At 49.5% G+C, this 15,983-nt stretch overlaps 1 protein-coding gene across 6 annotated transcripts in view; it reads left to right on the top strand.

Annotated features, from left to right (window-relative positions):
* TOX2 (TOX high mobility group box family member 2) overlaps window positions 1-15,983 on the top strand; it is a 135,298-nt gene that overhangs the window by 19,552 nt on the left and 99,763 nt on the right. For 2 of the 6 annotated variants that reach the window (XM_040447000.1, XM_040446999.1), the window contains exon 1: window positions 8,155-8,295. The exons of 2 other annotated variants lie outside the window; for them this stretch is intronic. In XM_040447000.1, the coding sequence (XP_040302934.1) occupies window positions 8,170-8,295 (126 nt within the window). In that variant the 5' untranslated portion in view covers window positions 8,155-8,169. Of the gene's footprint in view, window positions 1-7,907; window positions 8,032-8,154; window positions 8,296-15,983 lie in introns of those variants that run through there. 2 more of the 6 variants (XM_040447003.1, XM_040447004.1) reach the window with 2 other exon arrangements.

The following is a 15,983-nucleotide window of genomic DNA, read 5'->3' as shown; positions in this document are numbered from 1 at the left end:
TACAAAGCCACCTAAGATTAGTGCTTCAAAGCAACTGTTTTGTTTAGCTCACAATCTGTGGGTTAGCTGAAGACTCTCTGGGCATGGGCTGGCTGGTCTCTGCGGGGCTCCCTCCTGCATCTGTGATCAGTCGGTCATTTATCTAGCAGCTGGATGATCTAGGATGGCCACACTCACCTGTTTGGTGGTTGGCAGGCTGCTGGCCGGGAGCTGGCTGAATGTTGGCTGGGCTTTCCCCAAAACCTCTTCCTCCAGCAGGCCAGCTCAGGCTCCTTCACTTAGCGCTTCAGGGCTCCTGGCACAGCAAGACAAGATGCTGTAGTTCACAAGTGCTGTTCAAGTTTTTCCTTATGAAACACTTGCTGCTGTCTCAGTGACCGCATAAAGTCACATGGCTAAGCCCACCTTCAAGGTGTGAAGAAAGACTCCATCTCTTGATAAGAGGAGCAGTGACGTCACTGTGCAGAGGGCCCATGTGTAGAAACGGGAGGACTTGCATTCATCTTTATAATCTATCATGGCTGGCAGCAAACTTTTATGGAGCCCCTGCTGTGTGCCAGGCACTGTGGCAGGAACTCCACGGTGAACAAGAGACCTATAATGACATAACGGAACACAAAATGGGAGCATGACAAGGTTGGTCAGGAGAGCTGCACAAGTGCTATGAGGCCAGGTAACGGAGGGTCAGAAAGGACTTCAGGAGTTACAGGAAGACGTGTTGCTAGGTGGTGGGGGCAGGGTAGGCATTCTAGATAGAGAGAACAGCATGTGCAAAGGTCCTGTGGAAGGAGAGACTTGGCACATTTAAGCACCCATTGATGTGCCAGTTCCCTCTAAGTGTCAGCATGCTTGGGCTGCGAAAGGAACTTTGGTTCATAGATGTCCCTTGAGCAGCCCCCATATGACACAGTTTCACTAGGGAGGTGGTGAGAGACCTTTCCATGGGCAACTTATACATTGTGCAGCTGGGCTTGGTGGCCTTTGGGAAGAGGGAGAGATTAATGCTCACGTAGGCACCCAGGAAATCCTGTGGAAGAGGAGGGATTTGGGCGTCGGAAACGACAAGGAGGCAGTGAGGGAGAAGTCATAGGTATAGGATTGCGGGGCAGGTCTAGGGTGCTGGGTTAAGTAAGGGTTTGTATTTAGTTCTGTTGGTCAGTGATCTTTGAACCATGAACTGAGAATGGTATCAGATCTGGGGTGGGGACCTGAGTGCCCAGCCCCCTGGGGAACCACCTACTTACTCCCGTGAGCTGCCTTCGATGTCCCTGAGCCTTCAGCAGGCTCTCTCAAGGCATATCAGATGGTGCGGTTTTAGAAAGGCCTGATCATAAATGAGCCAGCACAGAAGTGGAAAAATGGGACAGGTCAGACAAATTCAAGTTTGAATTCCTGCTCCTTATGACATCACCATGAACCTCCAGGCAAGTGCCACCAGCCTCAAGCCTTGGTTTTCTCATCTGAAAATGGGGGCCTGGTCCCATCCACCCTGGGTTGGACTGAGCCCCTGTGGGGCGGAGTTAATCTTAGTGCCTGTTCTATGCATGCAGGCTCTTCCTGAGTGCAGCCAAGGACAGTGCAGGGGCCTAGGTGACTGCCAAGTCGGAGTATAGCAAATACTCCTCTGTACCGGGCCCCAGAAAAAACAGAAACCACGGCAACTGGGATGCATCACATGGCCGGCAGCCCATCTTGTTGCTGATGGCCAGGGGATGTCACAGATGCCCACCACCGGTGGGGTGACCCTTGGGAACTCCCTTAGCCCTCCTCTCTGCCTGAGGTAGGACCGAGTAGTTCTAGCAAAATCAATCCTGACTTTGGGTTTTATCCAACCTCATATTTTATTATTTAATTTTATTTTTTCAGTCTTGTCCCAGAAAGCATGTCCTAAATGAGATAAGTTGGAGCAAACCTCCCTGCCCTCTCCTTCCCTCTGTCATCTCCTGTTGGATGCCCTGGAAGGAGTTGCCAGGATGCTGCTGGAGGCCAGCACCGAAATAGCAACGCGTCTATTCTGGGAGTGTGGGCACAGGGCCAGTGGTCTCTGCCAGTGTCCACAGACATCCAGCAAGGTGGTGGCATTAATCCCCTACTTTGCAGAGAGGCTCACCCTTACCTGAGAGGTTCACAGCTACTAGCAGAGCTGGGATTTGAACCTGGGTCTTCATGCTTCAGAACTCATTTCCATACTGTCTTTGGTTGAACTGGGGGTTCAGGCACCAGTAGAGCTAGGAAGAGTGTGTTTGTCAGCTCCCCATGCGGGGGCCGCTGGCTTGCGATGCCTGCCCCACCACACAGGGGTCCAGGGCAGTGATGGTGGTGGTGGAGGGGCGGCTAAGGTGGCCTTGGAGACTGAGAAGGTTTCCAGTCCTTGTGCTTCAGCCTGTCAGCCTCCTTGTGCACCTCTGGCAGGAGTGGACCTGGACCTTTGCTTCCAGAAGCATGGCTTTGCCTTGGCTGGATGTTGAGAGTGAGGCTTTCTGGAGCCACTGGCTTCTCTCTCTACATCTGCAGCCATCCAGACTGGAGAGTCAAAGTCCAGGCTAGGGTGATCCCTTTGTCTCTTGGAACCTTGACTCATCTGTAAAATGAGGGATCTGGTGACTCAGTTGACAACACCACAGTGAGCGTGGACGGCAGGCCCAGAACCTTCCTTCCAGTCCTGTCTGTGACACTTACTAGCTGTGAGCATCCAGCAAGTTACTTAACTTCTCTGTGCCTTAGTTTCCTCCTCTGTGATATGGGGATAATAATCGCATCTACCTAACAGGGTTGTCTTGAGAACCAATATGTGTAAATGCAGGAAGCAGTACCTGGGACAGAGTATGTGCTGCTGTAAGCGTTACCTTGTGTTGGGAAGTTAGTGTGGCTCTCACAGGACCTGTCCCTGTGCTTGGCAGGAAGCAAATGCTCAGAAACTGCTTTTGGCTGAGGAGGGGAGGAAGAAGGTGACACCGCCGGGCCTGCTGTGGGACCTGGGACACCCACCTAACCTCTCAGGGTCTCACTTTTGGTGGTTCCTTGTTTATTTTTGGTTATTCAGTGACGAGAACACATATGAAGCTATAAGAGTATATTTAATACATTCCAAAATTAGAGGCGAAGAAAATATAAAACAGAAAAAATTCTAGGTGGAAAAATGAAAGCAGGTATGTTGGTCCTGGGGCTCTGCAGTTATAGAAATCAGCCTGCAAATCCAGCTCTGGGCTTCCTGGCAGATGAGTGAAAAGGGAAATAGATTTACCCCAGGATTTCTTTGATAAGGGGGAAGAGGCTTGACAGGTCCTCACAAGAAATACTGTCTTAACTGGCATTTGGAGCTGAAAGAAATTCCTCTCACCAGCCTCATGGAAGTTCTCAGGCTTCAGTTTCCCGTAAAATGGGGGGGATGAGATCATTCTTCCTTGCTACTCCGGCTGATGGTGGGGATTACGTGGGTATAAAGTACCTGGTGTATGCCCAGCGAGTCGTGGGCTCGGAGGGCACACTTCTTGCCCGTCTGTCCTGTCATGGCTAACTCCTGCCAATTTCTGGACGAAAGCTGAAGTCCAAACATACCCGGCAGTGCCTGGAGAGCACAGCTCTGCTGTTGGGACCCAGTCAGGGGGAGTCTCGTGTGTGGGAGGTGGTGACTGTTTAATAACAGGACAGATGCCAAGGCCAGTGGGGCACTGTGACACAATGAGGCATAAGCCCCACAAGTGAGCATGTGCAGTGTGTCTGAGGACTACGTGAAGGCCGCCTGGTGCAGTCAGACATGAGTTTGAATTCCGGGAGGGCTACGGGGTGGTGGAGAGAGTGTTAGGCATTTACAGAGGATGAAGGGAGGCAGGGTCCTGTGCACCGTCAGATGTCCAGTGCGGCCCCGCAGTGGCTGGCAGTTTTGGCGAGGAGGCACATGGGATTAAGCCCACCACGGTGCCCCAGTGGGTGTGAGGATCCAGACAGGCACCACAGAGGCGCAAAGCGGCTTTAATCACTTCCCTTGGGCGAGATTTATTCAACAGCAGCTCAGAGCCTCCAGCATTTACAGGTGCTGACGGGGGCATCACAATATTGTGAAATTAAGCAGGGAGCCGACTTCATTACAGCTTACCTGGCAAGGAGGCAGCTGCCTTAGTTAGCAGCGATGGCTGGATGTGACAGAGCTAAAATTGAACTTGGCAATTAGGCTTGTGAGAGGTTCTCGGTGCTGTAAAAGGAAGTTCCATGGAAATCAACCCTGGTAATCACAGGGTTTACAATTAGTCAGTTACTATTAAGGTTGCCCTGTCAGCATATACTGCAGGGCAGTGCAGGGGAACGGGGATGGAAACTTGGGTTTTGACTGTCTCGGGTTACCATGTGCTCGCCTGGACCAGCTTTTTCTATTTTAATGTTTGTTCCGGGGCAGAAGATTGACAGACCCTGTGTTAATGTCATGGTGCAGGTGCAGTGTGCCTGTTTGCATTATGGATCATTTTAAAGTCCTTTTTTTTTTTTTTCTTTTAAATTTTTTTGGCATGAGCTTGCACCTCTTTCTCATTTTTGGGTTTCTCCTGACTTGTGAGGAGTGTTTTCCCAAACAGCTTCGTATCTCTCCTTGGGATATTGCACATGAAGAGCTCAGCGTTTTGTTGACTCTTGGTACTGGAGAAAGGGATGATGCGATATTATTGAAGGTTTTTGAGCACCCTCATGGAATTATTTTTATTAAGCCATAACTAGAATATTTCAACAACCTCAGAATATTGTCCCCATTTTGCAGATAAAGGCAGTGAGGAGCTTGTGTGCACTTGGCTACTGGTGCTGAGAGAGGCAGACAGAAAGAAAGAACTTACACAGGTTCACTGCTGAGTCGGCCTGGGGTGTGTGCACTGACCCTCTTGAATGGGAAGATGGAAACTCAAGCCACCTCATTGCTTTGAGCCCCAGTCAATTCATCCGTAAAATGGGAACTTGTGCCCGGCAGCATGTAAGGATTAAGTGAGATAATTCAGCCACAGTAGAAGGTCAGCACAGGTGGCTTTTGTTACTAACACTAATATTTATTGTCCACTCACTTTGTGCCGTGAGTGATGGTGGCTTCGCACGAAGACCACACAAGGCAGTCTTAAGTAAACGCAGGCTCAGAGAGGGTATGACTTTGTCCAGGTCTTCTTAGTAAGGGATGGTGCCAGGATTCAGACTCAGGCAGTCAGGCACCCAGAGTCTGGCCCTTGCCCCTGCCCCCAACTCTGGGAGCAGTTGAATGTCAAGAAAACAAGGCAGCCTGGATGAGCTGCTTCTGTGGCTGAGAAGAGAGAAGCTTTAAAACAGAAATATCTTTCCAAAAGGCTTCGGCTCCTTCACATGAAGCTGAGTCATCTCTCTGTGTTTTGAACCGTAACCATCAAGCTGCCTCAAAATGCCCCAAATAAAAATAAAAATAAAAAATGCTGAGTTCTCCCAAGAGGAGCTGAGTAGAGGGTCTGAAGAGCTGGGACCCCTGCCACCCTGCACTGGGTACCTTGGCCCAAGTGTTTAAATGGAGCAGGCGCTCTCAGGGTGAATGGGTCCAGGTCGGGAAGCTGTTCTGTGCCTGAATGCATGGGGACAGCATGGTCACAACCCCAGAATTCCTGCACGTAATGGAGTTCAGTGTTTGATGGAGAATGCAGGGACTTTCTGCACCTGCCCCGTGTCACCCCACCTCTGCCTCTTAACATGCTTCCTCCCGTCTCTGTGTACCCAACCCTGCCCCTGCTTCCACACTCAGCCAATGACACTGAGGTTCTTAGCTGTGAGCACTGTCTCCCTTATATAATATTTTCTCACCTACGTACATGAGCTGAGATGTCTTTGGGGTCAAGGACAGTGTCCTAATTACACACTGCCCTTGTGTCTGGAACTGTCCCTTGCATAGAGTAGGAAATAGGCAGAGGGAGGGAACAGAAAATGCTATTGACTGAATGAATTAATAAATGATAATTGAAGGCTTTTTACCTTCACACTTTCTCAGTCACAATAAATTATACCTTTTTCTTCTCAGTCTCTGATTCCCAGTTAGAAAGTTTAACATCCAGCAAGCACTATGGGCTTCTTTCCAGATCAGTGAACGCAGGTCATTTGTCTGGCTGCATACTTTTCCATGGTACAGAGAGTTGTGGCTTATTGAGCCTATACCCTATCAATGGATTTTATTCTCATTTTCATTTTCTTATAAATAATGATGTAATAAAGAAATAAATGTCCCTGTGCAAATAAAGTTGAGCCTAGAAAGTCCTTTTCCATCTTAAGCCCATATAAGCATTCAAGGATGGACTTTTCTAGCACTCTCCCAGCTTTGTGTGTATGTTTCCAGATCTTCAGTATATCTGAAATTTCCACCTCTCTATCGTAGTGCAAAATGTACATCTCCCTCTCCTTCACACAAGTTCCATGCGCTTGGAACTAGGCCTTGGATCTACAGATTGTGTGTACTTTCTATTTGTTGAGCACCTGCTGTGTGTCAGGCCCTCTGCTAGGAGATGAGACCCAGAGATGAGCAAGGCAGAGGGGTCCTGGCCATCATGGAGTTCACAGCCTAGTGAAGAAGATGAACAATAAACAAATAAAAGCAGCCATCAAAACAAACAACCAGAAAACATTGGCTGGAGGGGTGTGCTGTGAACAGTGTAATTCAGGGTGGGTGAGTCAGAGGAGCCCTTTCTGGGAAGGAAGGAGATCTTTGAGCAGAATGCGAAGGATGCGAAGTCAGTTGTGTGAAGGCCTGGGCAAGGGAACAGCATGAGAAGGGTGTAGAGGTACGGATGCAAGACTCTTCCTCTCTGGAGTCCCTTCTAGTCACCCTGCCCCCTCCTCACGCAGATATGCTGGTCATCGGTCTCTTTTATCACCATGTGTTCCCCAGGTCTTTCTTGTCACTTAGTTTATTATTGTTACAAGTGTTCAATATTGGGGTGATTCCCAGAACTCCTCTCACTGAGTTCTGAGTATCCTCAGCTCTGTGAGGCTTCCTCAGCAGCCTCTGGTGTTTCTAAAATGCCCAAAAATGAAAATTGGTTTAACAGGGCCTGGCACAGTACATGGCACTTAATAGGCACTGTCATCCCCATTTTACAGATGAAGAGACTAAGGCGCGGGGACACTAATTGTTCCAGTAGGCAGAGCCAGGGTTTGAACCCAGTTCTGTCTTATTCCTAAGTCCACATTCTTCACGGAGCCGAGTTAACTGCCCTTGTGTGGAAGCTAATGAGCTTCAGACCAGCCCTGTCCCAAGCCTGATCCAGCCTCATGGTGGGTGACCTTGGGCCTTGGCCTGCTACCCCTCAGGAGTGAGAAGGAACCAGGCAGGCTCTCATGTTTTTGTTTTAAATTACAAATGTCATACATGCTTGTGGAAAAGAGACAAGAAGAAGAAGAAGGAGAAGGAGAAGAAGAGGAAAAAACAAGACAAGAAAGAAAAAGCAGCAACTGAAAATACCTCCTTATCCTACTCCCCAGGGTGACCACTATTCACAGTTTGGCATCTTTTACAGTGTATATCCAAACACACACACAGTTGTTGTTTTTATAAAAATGGGATCACGTCCTTGATTCTTTCTCCCAACCAGTCCCAAGTCAGTACCTGCAGACCTTCCTCATTCCATCATATTCCACGGAATGGATATATTTTAATCTGTGCAACGCAGCCCTGCTTTGAGACATTCAGCATGCCCCTGATTCTTGTCTGTAACAAACAACATCTGTGGGTGTGCACTGTGCATGCCAGTGCAGGTATTTCCGCAGGACGGATGCTCAGAAGTCTGACTGCCAAGTGAAACGGCATGCAACTTTCACGTGTTGACAGGTGCTGCCAGGCTGCCTTCCAGAAGCTTTTCCAGCTCAATACCTGCTCCCAAGGCAGCATGTGTGAGTGGGGAAGGCTCGTAAGCCACAAACGATGCAGAGCCAGGCTGCTTCCCCTTCCGCTCCCTGAGACCTGGCGTGGAGACCGCTGCCAGGAGCTCCGAACACTCAGGCCCAGATTGGGATAGAAGATGGATTTTGATAAAAGAGATTAAATAACAGGTTTTTCCATTTCACCTTATAGGAATGGGAGGGGGGGGGGGGGGGGTGCCGGGCCTCCAGCCAATAGAGGACCAAGACTTGTCAGGAGGGCTTATAAAGCTTGCTATTTCTGGCATTTTTTCTCTTTCTCTGCTGATTATGCAGCAGAATCGCACAGAGGCTGTCGCGGGCGCGTTCTCTCGCTGCCAGGGCTTCTGTGGAATGAGACTCGGGCTCCTTCTACTTGGGAGACGCTGGTGCATTGCAGGTGTGTTTCAGCAGAAGGTAAGCAGCGGGTGCCCGCCACCTCCTGAGGTGGAGGCGGCCAGGCCGTTGCTGCGGGGTGAAGACAGACAGTGCCTGGGTGGGGGCAGGCAGCGACCTGGACTGGTGCCTGTCACGTTGTGGAATGAAGATGCTTTGGAGGGTTCCAGGAGGCCTGCACTTGGCAGCTCCTTCTTGAAAGGGAATTCTAAAAGTGTCTGGGATTGGCCCCTGGAGGGGCAGGTCTTGGTGCCCTGAGCATCATAGCTGCCCAGGGTACTCAGGAAGCATTTGTTCATTCACTCGTTCATTCATTCATCCATTCAGCACACCCCGCAGTGGGCCTGGCCAGGTGTGGGTGGGGGGCCTGGCCAACTCAGACCAGAAACAAGGGTGGGGATAACACATGGTATGGCAGGGGCCCAGAAGATACCTAGGGTGAGGAGTGGGAGGGGCTTTTCAAGGCAGGAGGGGTGAGGAGTAGCTGGGGCTGTCACTAGGAACCAAGTTTGAGCTGCTGCTTCCATTGGATTTTGGAGTTTGTAGAATCAATAAAACTTCCTCCCCAGATTTGCAAGTACCACCTTTTCCTTTTGTCTGTTCAGGATATTGAACAATAAGCAGTTGGGATCTCCAGTTGCTGTCCTGTTGTAAAAGCAAGGACAGCAAAAGATAAGGAAGGACATTGTCACAGATTTTTTTTTAAGTTTATTTTTATTTATTTTGAGAGAGAGATGGAGTGTAAGTGGGGGAGGAGCAGAGAGAGAGGGCAACATTGAATCCCAAGCAGGCTCTGCACCATCAGCATGGAGCCTGACCTGGGGCTTGAACTCATGAACCATGAGATCATGTCCTGAGTTGAAATCAAGAGTCGGAGGCTTTACCAACTGAGCCACCCAGGTGCCCTGACATTGTTACAGATTTAAAGGCAAACACATACACACATAATAGGCGACAGAGATTTTGAATGCAGAAACCTACTATTAATGACATTTTCCAGCTGTCGCTGGGGAGATTGTCTTTGTGGAGGGAGTTGGCTGAGCTGGAGGTGGGGCTTGTTGCAGGTGACAGGGCTGCACCCAGCTGAGCAGGAGGCCTGACCTCTTCTGGTGCTCTGATTTATCACAGTCGTTGTGGAGAAGCTGGCTTTGTGCACGTGTGTCCCAGAAACGGAAACCGCCCTCTCAAGCCTGCTTTCCCTTGCTTGGAATGTCCCAAGGGAACCAAGAGAGACCAAGAAAGAGGAGCTTCTGTGCCCCCTGGCGAGATCTCCACTTTCTGCATGCTGGTTCTAAAGGCAAGAGGACCCAGCCCCTTGGTCTGTGGGGGATGGCGTTGGAGCCAGCCAGCCACTGAGGAAATAGCCACGGAGTGCCTCCTGTGTACCAGGGTCTGGGTTAGGTACTGGTTTCAGATCTCAGCTCTGCCACACATACAGTCTGTGACATAGGGCCAGCTTTTGGAGCTTTGCAAGTCTCTGCCTGCTTCCATAAAATGGGGACACTGATACCTCCCTCCTTGTGTTGTGATGATTGTGTGTTGTGCACACACATGTGCTGCCTAACACTTTGCCTTGTATGTGGTAGGACCTCCATAAATGTTGAGTGAATGAATGAGCAAATGACCCAGAACCCATGGCTCTGCTTAGGAGAACTTCGTGGCTAACACTGTGTGTGTGTGTGTGTGTGTGTGTGTGTGTGTGTGTGTACGCGTGCACACACACATATGACCTGGGGAGCTCTCCCCCTTGTGCTTACAGCCAGAGACTTTGTGTTCCGGTTCTCTTCTTAGGGAGCTTGGATGCAGGGCCACATTCTGTTTCACAGTCCTGTCTGGTACGAATTTCTCTATGTCTCTGGTCACATCCATAGCTCTTGACTGGGAGAGGAGGAGTTAATTACAGGGACTTACTGGTTGTCTTGAAACAGGCTGAGTCTTATTTTTAATGCTTGCTGAGAGCCCAGGGTGGGAAGAAAGACTTTGGAAGGGAGATGGGAGTAGTCTTAGAAGGGAGTGGTGACTGGAGTATCACCATTCCTGAATACCCCCAGATCTGGAGAACAGAAGCTGAACCCAGGGTTGGTTGGTTTTTTTTTTTTTTAATGTTTTAGGTTTATTTTATTTTTTAAAGATTATTTATTTTTGAGAGAGAGAAAGAGAGAGAGAGTGAGCAAGCGAGCAGGAGAGGGTCAGAGAGAGAAGAAAAGAGAGAGTCCTAAGCAGTTTCCACACTGTCAGCACAGAACCTGATGCGGGCTCTAAACTCACTAACTGTGAGATCATGACCTGAGCCTAAATCAAGAGTTGGACACTTAAGCAAATGAGCCACCCAGGCACCCCTGAAGCCAGGTTGAAGACTTGGCTTTGAGTCCTGGCTCTGCTTTGTGTTTGCTCTGTGGTCTCTGGCAGGTCACTTACCTCTCTGAACCAGTTTCCTTACCTATAAAATGACAGATTATTAGAATTAAATGGGACTAGGTATATAAAACACTGTGTTGGTGCTCAGTAAATAAAAATACTCTTCCCTCTTGGGGATGGACCCTGGAGCCTTTGACTGGGGCCCAGGGTATCTGCTGGCACACAGGGTTTGGCACACAGCAGATACCTAATGAATATTTATGGAGCAGGTGAAGGTGCCCAGGGAGTGGGAAGTCAGAGTTGTATGTTTATATCCTCCTGTGCAATTGCTTTGCGATCTTGAGTAAGTTCTTTGCCTTCCTTTGGTCTCTGATTCCCTTAGAAAAAAGTAGTTCAGGCTGGTCCTGCAAACTCCTACTATTCTGTTCTGTGTTGGAAATTCAAACATAAACTCATGTTTGAAATTAATTTCCTTTCTGCGATTAGTGGAACCCGTGATGACTGTCTCCCTCCTGCTGCCTCCTGCATTCGCAAACCAGTAATTAACAAAATTGGGAGCAGAGGCAGAGATGCAAGGTTTCCTGAGGAGGCCGCACTGGGCATGGCTGGGGCTCCCTCTGTGGTACCTGCTGTGATTGCCTCCAGGAGTCACCATCTCTGTCCAGTCAGGGGGCCTGGCAAGTGTTCACGTGTATGGATAATCACAAATGGAGCACTGAAATATCATAGATGGGCAGTGGTTTCTCCAGTTTCTCCCAGACCCTGGGGTGCTGTTTTCCAGGGAGGGTGTGGGGTCCTCCTGCTCTTGGGTGTCTGTCCAGATGGGCACTGATAGAGGAATCAGGTAGGCTGGGATCTTCAGTCTTCCCTTTCTTGATTTCTGGCTGAGACTTTAGGCAATGCGCTCACCATCTCTGGGTCTGCCTTGCTGTGCAGCCATGGGGGCAGCAGCCTGTTATGAATGGGGGGATCCTATAGAAAAGCCGCTTTGATTTACACCTTCTCTCCCCAGAGGATTCATCTGAAGAAGACGGTGGCTCTAAATGGTCCTTGTCTTGATTCACATGCCCCACCTTCCGACATGCCCTCCCCTGTCATGCCCATCTTGGTAAACACTGTGACTGTCTGCTTCTTGGCTTGCATCACTCCTGGCCCTTCTCTCTGCCTCACTGCCCGATGTCTGTACCTGCAGGGTAAAACCCCACCTCCCTACTTCACTATTACCTGTTGCTGGGTGATACAGGAACCTCTGCCCAGGCCTCCCTGCCTCCGCCTTCCTTGTAGAGTCCTCTCTCCTCACACAGCTAGCAGGATCTCTGTGAACCACTCCCCTGCTGAAAGCCTTTTGTTGGATGGTTGCTTGTAGCCTGTTGGGCCTGTTCCGATACCCTTAATGTGTATTAATGTGGCCACTTGGGGGGCTGGGACACCTGTCTGCTTTCAGTTTTTGCAGTCAGCAAGCTAGCTTCTGCCTCCTCCCTCCCAAGCAGAATCATTGCTGCTGTACAGCTTCCTGAAGCCCCTTCCCCCACTAACCAAGCTATCATGCTTCTGGATTTATACATGCAGACCTTTTTGTCCAGAATGTTTCCTCTACCCCTTGAACTTCTGCTCATTATTGCAGACAGAGTTGTGGCATCACTGCTTTCCAGAAGCCTGCTCTGATTGTTCATTCCTCCCACCCCCAACAGTTTGGGCCAGGGACCCTTCCCTGCCCCCACCCCATTGTAATCCTCCTCATCAGTGCTCTGATGCTCTGGGGGACTGAAGCTGGGTATGATGCATTTTATCCTCACACCCTCTGGAAGGTGATGCAACACAGAGTATCTGCTTGGGAAACATTAATTTAGGTGTAAATGCAAAGAACTCCTTGCAAATTAAAGGCCTTCAGACCTAGGCAGACTGGATTAGATCCTCAGCCTGTGGTTTGATTTGGCTTTGTTACCTTGGAGAAACCATCTAACCTCTCTGCTCTTGGAGGGTCATGAGGATGGACAAGATGACACTTACAACAAATTTCCTGTTATTTCCCGCCTGCTTGACTGTAAATGTCCCCAAAGGCACTTGGAACATTTAAATGGCTCCCCTACTTTGCTCTGAACAGAGCAAACCCAAAGAGGGGCCAGGCCCAGTGGCCCCCAGTACCGTGCACAGAGGAGCCCTGCACAGAACCTCAAACAGGAGCAAAAATAGCACCCATTCAGGCAACCTGAGATGCAGAAGCCACAGGAAGAAGCCGCAGGCCAAGCGGATGTCAGCTGCTCTGAGGCCCCACCGAGGCTCCTCCGATGTACCGATCTATTGCAGGCCTCACACCTGCCCTTACTGGCTCCTCTGACCACAGCCATCAGATGAGGCCGAGGAAAAAAGTGCTGGCTTCCTCTCTCTGGGGAGGAGTAATCTCAGTGCCATCTGTGGGGTGCACTCCACTCTCTGTTGCCTCTCTGGCATCTCTCCCCCTGCCTCCTTGCTCGCTTTGCTTACCTTACTGGTCTTCACCCATACAGTCCCACCTTCGGGCTTTTGCACAGGTGGTTTCTCCCCCATTTACTCGCCTGGCTTAGTCCCTTACCTCCTTTCAGTTTGCCCAACTGCCCCTTTCTTAGTGAGGCCCACCATGGCCACCCTCCTTAAACTCGCATAGCCTCCATCCAGGCATTCCTGATTCATCTCACCTGCTCACCTTTTCCTTCCTTCCCTAATTCTTGAACCTTCTAACATACTGTGGAAGTGACTTAGTTACTATATTTAATGTTTGCTTTTTGTCTTCAATGCAAGAGGCAGGCTCCAGGGATCTTTGGTCTTAGAATAGTGCCTGGACCCAAGTAGATACTTAATAAATATTATTTCAGGAAATGGATGCATGAGTGAGGGGATAAGAACCAGCCCAGCCATCAGAAGGGGGTCGGGGTGGATTTGTTTGGATTCTTATTTCACATGCACACTCACATGTATGAACACACATGTGTGCTTGCATAGATATCTCTAGCCACTTTTTGAGCCTCTCAATGTTTGAGACAGGGCTGGTCTGAGGTCATCAAATGGCTCATCAAATGTTTGTATGAAGGAAAGGGAGATTGACAGCTGGGCCAGTGTGAAGGAGACCTCGTGCTTTAGGGAAAGGGCCTTTCCAGGAGTGGGTCAGCCGGCAGGAGAGGAGAGGTCCAGTGGGAGATGGCAAGGGATGGGGCTAGAGAAAGTGGCAGGAATCAGGTCAAGCAGAACATTGGGACCAAAGAAAAGAGGTGGGAGCCTTTGAAGGACTTTAATCAAGGGAGTGACTTATTGATGATTTAAGACGGGGTTCTCCTGGTTTGTGATTAGGTGGGAAAATTCAGTCTTTGTTCTAAGAGTCAACTATATGCCAGACACTCTTGGCTGTGCTTTTCATGAGGTTTCTCATGAACCCATTATGTAGGTGAAAAAATTGAGACTCATGGAAGGGAGTTTCACAGAATCCATCCTCCATATGACAGCCTGAGTCATCTTCTAAAATGTAAATCAGAGCTACTCCTTTGCAAGAACTCTCCAGGGTCTTCCCATTTGGGATAAAACCCAAATCCCTACTATGGCCCCAGGTTTTCATATGCTTTGGCCCCTGCCGACCGCTCTGATCTCAACCTTGTCCCTCCCCTGTGCTCTAGCCACATTATTTCTCCCCCATGTGACAGCTTTCTGCTTGCTGACCTCAAGGACTTTGCCCTTGGTAATCCCTCTGCCCACAGTACTTTTTGAGCCCCTAGGGCTCCCCCAGTTTAACTGTTACCTCTAGAGAGAGATCTTTTCAAGTTGTTCCATGCTGTCTTCTATCTCTGCAAACAAGGGGTTGCTTCACAGCATTTTATCACAGTTGTGCCCATGTTTGTGTGTTTGCTTGTTTGTTGCCTGCCTTCCCCAGTAGGCTCTAAGGTCTGTGGGGGCTGGGATCATGTCTGTGGAGGGTGTGGGGAGCTCTGGGCCTGTGTGGCCTGGATGGCTGCATGCCTCTGGACCTGCCTGAGAAGGCCAATGCCTTACGGGGACCCCTGGGAGGGGGGTGGGAAGCACCATGATTCCTGCTGCACCTGGTCTTGACTCACTCCCAATGCCGCCATATTCCCCATAAGATGCTCCACCTGGCATTTCAGCTGCCTGGAGTCCATGAATATATGTGGAAAGATGTCAGGTCTGGGCTCGAATCTCAGCTCAGCCACCTAATAGCTGTGAGATCTTGAGCACTTTCCTTTACCCTTTCTGAGCCTCACTTATCTCTTCTGTAAAATGGGCACACAGAGGGATGATCTGTCAACAAGGTCCTATCACCTGTGTGCCCAGTGCTTGGTTCAGCTCTCAAGTCCCTTATCTGAAATCCAAAAAGCTCCACCACCAAATACCGGTTTGTAAATATGCTGCGAACTCATTTGACCCCAGAACCTGATCTGAACTGACACAAAACTCTTCATAATTTTTACTTAATCCTTGTGTGGATATTCACAGGATATGAATGTGTTTTATTGCAGGTGTGGCCCTGGACCCCACTCCGGCTACTATGTAATTTGTGGGATTTTCACTTCCTTTTTGGAAATCAGAACACATTCTGAGTTCTGGAATCCCGTGAGTCTGGCTCAGGGGCTTGGATCCGTGTGTGCGAGCTGATACTGAAGACCCTCTTGGGGCCCGGGAGGGTCGGGGGGCCTGCGACAGCTGTTGCATAGCCAGAAACCTCTTGTTTCCTCTCGGTTTCTTGGCGGCCAGTGTCTTTTTAGCTGTCTGGGGTTACGTCGGGTTTTGTTTGCTCAGGGGCAGAGGTTATGGCTTGGGCAGGGTGAGCTCAGGTGCTCGAGCATTTTTGGTTTGAATTTAAAAGGAGAATTTTTTTTTCTTATGAATCATCAGAAAAAGAAATCAGAAGGAAGTGTGTGACCAAAGAGAGGAAATTAGGGTTTGCGAACTGCGTGAGTCACCCCCTCTCTGACTCCTAGGTGATCCCTTGCTCTTGGCAGTTTTCATTCATCTCTGAGACTCTCGGTTCTGTAGTTGGGAAAACATGCCAGGGACTGCCGTGGTTTTATTCTGGCTCCAGCCCCGCTTCCCTTTCTAGCCATCAACATAAATGTCTCTCTTTGAATCACTGCCACACTGTTTTACTTCTTACTGCTTTATCGAATGTTTCTTCTCTGCCCAGGCTCTGGGCAGGCTCCTGCTTGGCTTCCTGGACAGGTTCCAGTCTTACCTTTTCCAACCCATTCTCCATCCTGAAGCCAGAGGCCAGCTTCTAAAATGCAGCCGCCACCCCCCCCCGCCACTGCCAAAAGTAGAATAAAATAAAGTAAAGTAAAGTAAAGTAAAGTAAAGTAAAGTAAAGTAAAGTA

This window comes from Herpailurus yagouaroundi, unplaced genomic scaffold (genome assembly GCF_014898765.1).
Source record: "Herpailurus yagouaroundi ecotype Mexico unplaced genomic scaffold, PumYag 196, whole genome shotgun sequence".
Classification (NCBI taxonomy): domain Eukaryota; kingdom Metazoa; phylum Chordata; class Mammalia; order Carnivora; family Felidae; genus Herpailurus; species Herpailurus yagouaroundi.
The sequence above is the reverse complement of the archived record's forward strand: the minus strand, read 5'-3'. Positions and strand labels throughout refer to the sequence as shown.